Source organism: Carex rostrata, chromosome 5 (assembly GCF_964058835.1).
Source record: "Carex rostrata chromosome 5, lpCarRost1.2, whole genome shotgun sequence".
In the NCBI taxonomy this organism is placed as follows: domain Eukaryota; kingdom Viridiplantae; phylum Streptophyta; class Magnoliopsida; order Poales; family Cyperaceae; genus Carex; species Carex rostrata.
The window spans coordinates 7,440,692-7,451,260 of NC_135922.1; the positions used below are offsets into that span (position 1 = coordinate 7,440,692).

General features: G+C 32.5%; 1 protein-coding gene across 1 annotated transcript; it reads left to right on the top strand.

The window, feature by feature from the left end:
• The first annotated feature begins 1,275 nt into the window (after nt 1-1,275).
• LOC144553693 (G-type lectin S-receptor-like serine/threonine-protein kinase SD2-5) lies at nt 1,276-4,020 on the top strand. The gene has a single exon (XM_078301905.1). It carries the CDS (start codon nt 1,325-1,327, stop codon nt 3,818-3,820), a length of 2,496 nt encoding a protein of 831 aa, XP_078158031.1. The 5' UTR covers nt 1,276-1,324; the 3' UTR covers nt 3,821-4,020.
• The last annotated feature ends 6,549 nt before the right edge of the window (nt 4,021-10,569 follow it).

Below are 10,569 nucleotides of genomic sequence, written 5' to 3' on the forward strand. Positions count from 1 at the left end.
AAATAGATGAATAATTGAACGTTGATAGCAATATTCATATCACAGATAGCAATTGAACTGCCAATTCGTGACATTTTACGTCTCAAATTAACCCAGAAGATGCACTGCCATACACTTGTTAAGACCATATTTGTCCAAATTTGCTATAATTAATAACTAACAATATCAATCAACCAATTTGAAGTTGCATTTATTCGCAAAGAATTATCAAGAATAATTGTATTTATCAAAAATACATGCATTATGCACTTTAAAATTGTATTTATCAAGAATAATTGTAGTTGCAAAGAATTATCAATGAAATTAATTTCAACAGCATTTAAAATTGTACTCTATGACATGACATTTGACATTGAAAATTATCCATTATAGTGACATCCTCATTACCAATTTGCAAGGCAACAACGACAGTTTAATAAAATCCAAAGTATTCAAGAAAATATTTGCAAATATTTGCAAGGCAACAGAGACTGTTGATATCTCTATTTAAACTACTAGTCTCATTTAAGCTACTAGTATTTGTTTTCTACATTGATTAAGTTTTTTCCAAACAAGAAAAATAAAATCCTGAAATTAACTCTCTAAAATTCTACATTCTAATTCAAAATCAATAGTGGCGAATATTTCTGCCATTTATTCTGATCAAAATAAAAAATAAAATCTAACAAACTCAATTCATAATTTAGAGCCACTTCAATTATTCATGATATTCTACTGCAATGTTCTGATATCTTTTCAGAGAAAAAAAATATACAAGTAGAAAAAGCAAATAGGTAGGAAACAAGAATCCCTAACTAAAATTTAGCTTTATTCAATTAAATTAAATTAAGAATGACAAATCAATATTTGTTGCACTACAGTAAATTAAATGTGAACTTCTATTAAGTAAAAGTTTCTTAATTTAGAATCAGAAGCACCACTGAAATATTGATTTGTCATGTCACCCGTTATATTTTTAATTTTTTTTTTTAAATAAAATTGTCACCGAATAAGAAAAAAGATTGGAGAAGGCATTGGAAATCTTGATTTGCTTGGTGTTCCGGCCGCTTAGTATCCGAATTAGTTATTGAAACTGTGATTATTGAGTGAATTAATTATTGCTATGGACTTATAATTAGCTCATTAATAGCAAAGAAGATAGCCACTAACCTTAAAAATATAATAAAAATAATAGCACTAGAACGGTCAACTTGGGCAATTATTATAAGGTTGTGGAATTGAACGGTTCAAAAGGTATCGTTGTTGAACGGTCCAAAATAGAAATAGAGCTTGTGGAATTGGATATAGGCGATATCATCTCTATTGCTACAGAAGCAAACCAATAATGCTACCCCAAATGGCTTTGACTCCTTCCCTTGCCATCGTTGCACTTCTCCTGTGCTTCTCTTTCTCAGTTAATCCACAAACTGATCATATCTATTCCATTGCAACCGCTCCGGCATCATGGACCAACTCGCCATCTCTTCCACACAACTTTACTTTCGATAGTGCTGAAAATGTCCGTTACCTCCTCCTCCACCCGCTAAAATCGATTACCGGCATGGCATTTGCTATTGGGTTTTACTGCTCCCACCCTTGTAAGAATTTTTTTCTCTCGATATGCATCATATCTGCAGATTATAATAATTATGGGCACTACTACCGCCCACTAGTCATCTGGTCAGCAAATCGAGCCCACCCTGTCAGTGAAGATGCTACACTTCAACTGACATCTAAAGATGGTCTAACCCTCCGTGACAGTAATGGTAGCCTAGTTTGGTCTACTAATGGGTTGAATCGAGCTGTGGCCGGTATTAACATCACAGATATTGGTAATCTGGTGCTCTTTGATATAAATAATTCCACAATCTGGCAATCTTTTGACCACCCAACTGATTGTCTAGTAATGGGTCAAACGCTGGCAGGAGGCATGAGGGTCATTGCCAATTCCTCTAGCACCGATTTGGCTGAAGGGCAGTTTTATCTCACTCTCCTAGCAAATGGTTTGTATGGAGTTGTCAATTCAAATCCACCACTGGCTTACTACTCGTCGTACTACTACTTTGTCATGCCAAATGACAGCCCTACTTTAAAGTTCATGAATGGTAGCCTTACTATTTTCTCCACGTTATCAAATAGTGATAACAGCACAATTATATTTACATTTCCGCCTTCTAAATCAATACAGTACATGAGATTAGAGTCTGATGGACACTTAAGACTCTATGATTTTGATGATTATCAATGGAAAATGGTGGGTGATTTGTTCAATGCAGGTAGTGATTATCCAACATTGGATAATTGTGATTACCCAACAGTCTGTGGGCCCTATGGAATTTGCAATGATGGACAATGCACCTGCCCTGCAGGAACCTTCGAAAATTATTTCAAGCTGGTTGATAACAGGCGAGCAGAGCTTGGCTGCTATGCATCTCCTAATATAACTTGTCATGTAAAAAATCACCTTATGTTAGAACTTAATGATGTATCCTATTACAGTAATATTAACAATAACGGTTCATTTTACACAATTCATAAGGAGATTTGCAAAAATGCATGTCTTGGAGATTGCAATTGTAAAGCTGCTATATTTCAGTATGATAATGTGAACGTATCAGATTCCAATTGTTTAATACTATCAGAGGTTTTTTCCTTTAAGAATCAACCTCATACGAACATTCACTCTAATATATATATTAAGGTGCAAGCTTCTAGTTCCAAAGTTGGACTCGGAGTAATACTGGGTTCCACATTTGGAGCTCTGTTCTTTATGCTCGTCATAACTAGTATTTACATAGTGTGTTTAAGAAGACGTGAAGAAGAGCAAGATAAGGATATCATCGAACAATTACCGGGGATGCCAACTAGGTTCACTTTTGAAGAGCTACAAGTGGCCACTGAAAATTTTGTCAAAATACTCGGAAAAGGTGGATTTGGTACTGTGTTTGAAGGAAGGTGGGGCGATAAGAAAATAGCTGTGAAGCGTTTGGATAACGTTGGACATGAAAATAAAGATTTCTTGGCAGAGATTGAGGCTATTGTTAGTATCCATTACATCAATCTGGTGAGGCTCATCGGTTTCTGTGCTGACAAGTTGAATAGGCTTTTAGTCTATGAGTACATGTATAACGGGTCATTGGATAAGTGGATCTACTGCAGAGATGGGAGAGTTCCTTTAGATTGGCCCATCAGATTCAAAATTATAACCGATATAGCCAAGGGTTTATGTTATCTTCATGAGGAATGTAGGCAAAAAATTGTGCATTTTGATATCAAGCCGGCAAATATTCTTTTAGATGAAAAATTTAATGCTAAAGTTTCTGATTTTGGGTTATCCAAGCTTATCGATAGGGACATTAGCACAGTAATGACTAAAAAAATGCGGGGCACTCCAGGATATTTAGCACCTGAATGGCAAACATCAATGGTCACTGAGAAGGTTGATATTTATAGTTTTGGTGTGGTGGTAATGGAGATTCTATGTGGAAGAAGAAATGTTGATGATTCCCAGACTGAAGAGAATTGCCATCTGATTAAACTGTTAGAAGAAAAATCTAAGAGCAATGCAATATTGGATTTGATTGACAAAAATGTTGGTGATGTCAAATTATATGAAGAAAAAATTGTGAATGTGATGAAGCTTGCAATGTGGTGCTTGCAATGGGATAGTACCAGAAGGCCTTCAATGTTAATAGTGGTTAAGGTTTTAGAGGGAGCAATGGAGGTTGAAACATCATTGAATTATAATTTTGTTTCTTCAATTCCAATGGTTGCGAATCTACCTAGCGTAGTGGATCAGTCAGCTCCCTTTCCAGCTTCAGTGTTGTCAGGCCCTCGCTAAAATCTAGTGATTGTTTATTCTAAGCATTGTTACTCCAAGCTAAAAGAGTCCTTGGTGCAATCATTGAACTGCATGGTGAGAAGTGTGTTTCGGTACGTATTTTTTTAAGTATAATATTGTTTTCTATTTGATGCATGTATATTTGAAGGTATTTACTATTGTAATGTATTAATGACTTTATGCATGTATGTTTGAAGGTATTTTTATTGTTTCTTTTTGTTTTGAGAAGCAATAACGGTCTAGCTTCTATTTATATTAACTACAATTGGTTACAAAAAAAATTAGAATTTCGAGAGTGGTGAAACCCTTGAACAAATAGAAATAAAAACATAAAGAAAATTGAAATAGAAACTAAAGTTTTTGTTGAAAAAGAAAAAAAAAACAACAGGCAGAGTAAATGTCTGAACAATATTAATTAGAAAAGAATCAACGAGGCCCTACAGTGGTGATACTTCTGGAAAACCATTTCGCTTCTTCCATTGCATGAGTACTTCATCAATCAGCGCATACTGTGGCTTGGCTTGCTAGTTCTTGAAAAATTATTGTACATCTTTCTCTCCAAATCACAAAATGTGATATGAGAATAGCCTCCCTTCTAATTACTTTGCTTATGCTTTTATCTAAAATCAACTTTATGTAATTTGTTTGCATATTCAATTTTCCACTATTATTATTGTTATGTCCGGAAAATCACTCCCTGTGTACTGGTACTAAATTAGCTCATTTACTGAAATACTTAATACAATGAACCTAGACTAGTGAGACAAAAAAAAAAAAAAAAAAAACTTAACTCAGTATCAACCCAAAAAACCTATAATATAAGAATCTAGTACCAGATATCGGTACTTAATTCTTCACACAAAAGAAGTAATTATTAGAGTAAACATCTAAAATAAAAACTCAACAAATCATAGGACATCAAGAGGATTGAAAATAGACAACCAAGTTGCTGCTATGTTCTCCTCTCCCAGTCGTGGTCGTCTCTTTTCTCCAGCTCAGATGCTAAATCTCTCTCTCTCTATCTCTCTCTCATCAGGTCTAAGATTTTATATCCACGTCCTGCATAATCGGTGAAATATTGTTCACAGAATATGAAGGCTGTCGGCAATCCGGAAGCATTACTGGATCAAACTGTATGTATTTAATTGCTAATATGTTGGAAAAATTGTAAATAAGTATACCAATATTTTTTAATGTTCTGTTTACTTTTAGTTTCCATATTCGAAAAAATATGTATAACAGCAAACCCTTACTTTATGCTTCAATTGGGGATTTCTGCAAAGTATAAATAGGAAATTAAACACTGTATACAGCATTCATTAATTATATCTTTATCAGCTTCTTTTTAGAATCAAATAAAACTGATGAATCAGCTTTTTATTATAATATTTACTTGCTCAGTAGAAATTTTGAAAGAGAAAAGGAACTCAGTAGATTTAAAAAAATCCAATAAATATAACTAATAAAATTAAAATGTGAAAGGGCAAAGGGGTCTTTTTTAGATTTTTCTTTCTTACATCACTCAGTACATAAAAATTATGAATGAGTACATCACGCTAGTTTTCTTACATCACTCAGATTTTTTTCTTACATCACGCTAGTTTCAATGAGTTCACTCAGTACATCACTCAATAAATATAACTACTGCACCAGTCGATCTCAATTTGTGTACCAGACTACCAGTCATGGTACATTTATGAAAAAAATATGAATGAGTAGGAATTTACCCCAAGATCTCAATAAATTATGGAAATGCCCATAATCATTATAAATATATGGAATTCTTGAATACACCATTAGAACCATGCTTACAAAAATGGTCTTTAGGATATATCAGATTCCAGAGAAAATTTTACCATATACAATCCATAATTAGTGGAGAATGATGTAACTTGGTGCCATCGCAAGAAGGGGCGAACCGTCGCTCTTTCGAATGGGAAGCAAATTTTGTCGATTTGCTTGGCAATTCAAAACTATGGTTTTCACAGCAACTCCCCCCCCCCTCTCTACTTCTTCTAGTCTTCATTCCTGATATAACATTCCCCTCTCTCTCGTTCTACCTTCTCGAAAGGAGAGGAGAATGAGGGAGAGGGGAGGAACCGAAAACCATAAGAGCCGAGATTGCAGTATCGTCGAAGCTTGGAGCGAAGAGTCTCCATCTCGATTCAAGCATGATGGTGAGTTGAAGAAGTAGATCGGGTCGTGGAGCAAGATGGCTTTATGGTGATCAACATCTCGATTGGAGCGCGACAGTAAGCAGATCCTATCGTTGTTGGCGCGCAACGGCGGTCGAAGAAGTGGATTCGGTCGTGTAGAGAGATGGGGATTAAGGTATTAGATTGATTAAGAGAGAATTAGAATATTACAATAGTTTAGGGGATTTTATGATAATAAAAGAGTAATTTTAGTAATTACAGTCATTCGCCCAATTGTAAATAATTTTTTATCAATAATATTGTTAGTAGGGTTTTAGGGTTTAGGGTTTTAGGGTTTTAGGGTTTTTAGGGTTTAGGGTTTAGGGTTTATTGTTAGTAGGGTTTGAAATTTTTATGGTCAATGTACAAATTGGTTGCTGCTATCAGTGCTATGATGTCTCCAGAAGTGATGTTAAATTTTTTTGGGAGAATTTTTTGTATATCCCTCAAATTATTTGAAATTACGTAATTCCTCATCTAAAATTTATAATATCATATTTACCCTTCTAAATTTTGAAAACATGTTCTAAAACTCACAAATCTATTCAATTTATTGCATTTCCCCATTTGAAATATGATGTGAGTAAGAAAAATGTTGAGTCTTCTAATTATGAACTAGAGATAGAGAAATATATAATTTCGAAGTTTTTTAGGGACATACGTTCAATTCTCTCTTCTTCTTTTTTTTGTTGGGGGGGGGGGGGGGCAAGATAAAGAGAGTTGGCAAATAGCTTACAGGGTGTGACTATGTGGCTCTTTGTTTTGTCATATATTGCGATGAAATTTAATTGGATCATATTCTCATGGGCTCTAATATGAATATCGGGCTGGGCCTGTGGGTTACACTGACAATAAGACCAAGCATTATTTTAGGAGTGAACTGAAGAGCGGGACCATCCTTCAATCTTATCGAAACAAGTGTTGTAAAAAACGGCCGTGGCCGTTTATGCCCATTAATGGGCGTCACAGATTTTCTAAATTAATTAGCTAATTAATTTTTATTATTTTTAATTAATTACTTGACGGTATCATATTCATCTGACGAGCGCATACCATTATTTTACAACACTGCTTGGAACATGACCTTCCTTTTTCTAAGTAGCAGTAAAATCACCAACTAGATTAATATTCATGAGTAATTTTTTTATTCAGATTTTGAACATTATCTTTCCTACTAAATTTAATGTTAATAATCGGAACAGATGGACTTCAGACTAGTAACCATTACAAGAATCAGTTAGATAATTATGATAGAAATGGTGACATGGCACTGACGTGTCAGTGGTTGGATAAATAAAAAGGCGAATCAGTGTATGGAACTATATTATTGAATCCTTCAGCTTTGCTCTTGTTCTCAGTTACTGTGAATCTGTGGTGGACCCCAAGTTCCCATGTGTTGGTCAACCAGTCATGTAAGGACTTAACTAGCCTATTAATATGGCCGAGATATAAATTAGGTCCTTGATATTTCTTTCATAAATTAAGTACAAGGGAGGTGGACAACATAGTAGCTCACCAAGAAGATTTGGTGAGTACAACTCTAAAAGTATATCGGATCGACTTCAAATGTTAAATACAAACCTTTGAAATCCATGTACTCATGTGTTGAATGTAAATGCAAAATTTTGAAAGTCTCGAGTTTATTTGCTACAAGATCAAGTGGTCAAAGAAATGATAAAAATTGAATTTATAAAACAGCTTATAAATTAACTTATAAAAAATTTATTTCTTTGATCGCTTGACCTTGAAGAAAATAAACTCGAAACTTTCAAAATTTTATGTGTAAATGCATCACTAATGAAGTATATGGATTTTAACGGTTTGAATTAGACATTTGAAATCAATCCAATATACTTTTGGAGTTATGCTCACCAAACTCTCTTCATGGGCACATCACACCATAGCTTTGCTCTCTTAAATTTTATGAATGATATACTGTCTACTTCATTTTATTTATTCAAATTATGAACTTGCTCATTTTAGATCGCATGTAGAAGTTGGGTTTCCTCCATACAAGTGATATATGGGTTTCCAGTAAAAAAATTAAAGATTATAAGTTACTTTTGACGTATTTATTTTTCATCAATCATTTACCAATTAACTTTATACTAAATTAATTCGAAAATTTATAAATTTTGCATGAATTACATCAGTTTCTTTTTTATTTTAATAAAACAAAAAAAATCATATCAATTTAACAACCTTAATTCATAATTAAGAACCACTTAAATTCTCCTTCGTTTTATTGTCTGCAGTTAATTCCCTGATATCTTTTTGAAGAAAAAAAAAAATATATGTCTAAATTACCAAACAAATAGATAGGAAATAAGAATATATATGTAATTAAAATTAATCTTTGTTCAATAAATAAGATTCAAACTTTTACTAAGTAAGAATTTCTGAACTAATTATATATATAGGTATCATACTGTGAATTAAGATTATTAGAAATGATCATTGACATTATTAATAAAATGACTTGTATATTTATTTTATCATCTATATTAATTACCAACTATTTCTATTGGTGGTATAAATATTACTATCAACATTCAATTTGAAATCAATTTTGCCAACTACCAAGCTGATTACTATGAACATTCAATATTACTATCAACATAATTTAACAGTATAGTTGATTTGGTACAAGTTCATAACTTCAGTGACCGAATTGTTAAATTTGAAAAATAAAAATCCAAATCATAAAATACTGATATTTTAAGGTCAATTATGTAATTTACTCATTTTTCATATACATATTTGCAAAACAGTGCCAAAATCAATTTTGCCAACTACCAAGCTTGCAGTCATCATTTCCTAATTTTAGTTGCTCTATTTGTTGATAAAAATATAGGCCTCATATTTGGGCCCAATATAGAACCCATAATTTACATTGTTCTTTGATGGGTTTTCTGGACCACTTGTTAGATTTAAAAGAAGCTGATAAAGATATAATTAATGAATGCTATATGTACGGTGTTTAATTTCCTATATATATATATATATATATATATATATATATATATATATATATACAAAATTTAATAAAAGAAAATAACTAACAAAGAAAGGTATTTCCAAGAGAGAAAAAAATCTGCTCAAATTCCTGAAAAATAGTAATATTATAGCTAAATTAATGCAACTCAAGTTCTTTTTCTGTAAGGCTAAGATTACCCAATTGAAGCAAAAAGTAATGTTTGTTGTTATACTTATTTTGTTAAAAGAGAAATTTAAATATATGCTTATTGTAACTCCTTCAATTAGATTTTTTCATCGAAATTAATTATTTTCTATATTAATATAATCATATTATAAATATATCCATTACTCAATTAAATCAATTAAAGATACATATTAATATTAATAAAAAAAACAAAACAACAGTAATTCCCTAGCATTTAATGAAAAAATAGATAAGGCGACACCTTCGCCCTTTCAAAATGGGCACCCTTATTATGTATTGGGTTGTTACTACCGTTTTGCATCAAATTGATCGTCTAATTGCTCTCGTATAAGTGTCAAGATTCTCCCTGTGTCTGCAATTTAAACTCTCGTGTTCTCTTTTGTGATGTTTGACTAATTCAACACCAAGAAGTACTAATTAAGGTGTTCTTTTTATCAGAAAACAAAAACATCAATATTGAAGATCTTCTCCCTCACTATATAGTAATACAGGGGGAAGGTATTTCTGTTAAAGGCTGTGATAATTAAGAAGAATGCTAAAATTGTCCTTCTAGTGTTTTATTAATATTAATATTGATTTTTAATTTCAAGTGATCATATTAAGAAATGGATCATGGACCGACTCAATTAGTTCTAGACCTAGAAGCATATCAACTTTCCGTTATATTATTGCTTGTGTTTAATTTGTGGTTCCCTAGTGGGACTAAGATAATAAATAGTATCGGAATTCGAACCTTTACTTTTTCTTTTGCTTTTTTTATTTTCCCTTTTACTTTATGAATAGTACGATGATTCTTGGAGGCAGTACATCAATAAAAATTGACGCAATATATCATTATTAATTTTGGAAGTCATTTTTCTTTTGGAGGCAGTACATCAACGAAAATTAATTTATAAATAAAATTAGTATATTTAGATATTATTTATTTATCAAAATATACATTAATAATTTAATTTTAATTATCCGGATTATATTAATTTGTATCTGTATTCGTTTAATATGTGATCTGTATCTGTATTGGTTTAATATGCGATACACGTGATGTCGATGTGTCATACAATCTCGCTTATTCACGCTGCTCTGGATTACATTACTTATGACCAGCAGATTAAGGAGCTGATCCACTTTCTGTTTCTCCTTGCACAATTGCTTACCAGAACCATTTCCAATTTGCATTCAAGGTATAGATAGGAATAAAAGGTGATCCCAGAAAGAAGTTGACGGGGGAGCAAATCCAAAAGAAAGAATAGGAAAGAATGTCTCTTTTTTTTGTTTTCAATCAGCAGATTCAACCAGAAAATACCTATCGAGAAAAATTAGTTAATCGGTAAGGGCCAGAGTGAATTGGTGGAGTTAGGTGATGAGTTGGC

Bases quoted from the DNA above. Each gene is read 5' to 3' on its own strand.
- LOC144553693 (XM_078301905.1), top strand. From the start codon at position 1,325: ATGCTACCCCAAATGGCTTTGACTCCTTCCCTTGCCATCGTTGCACTT.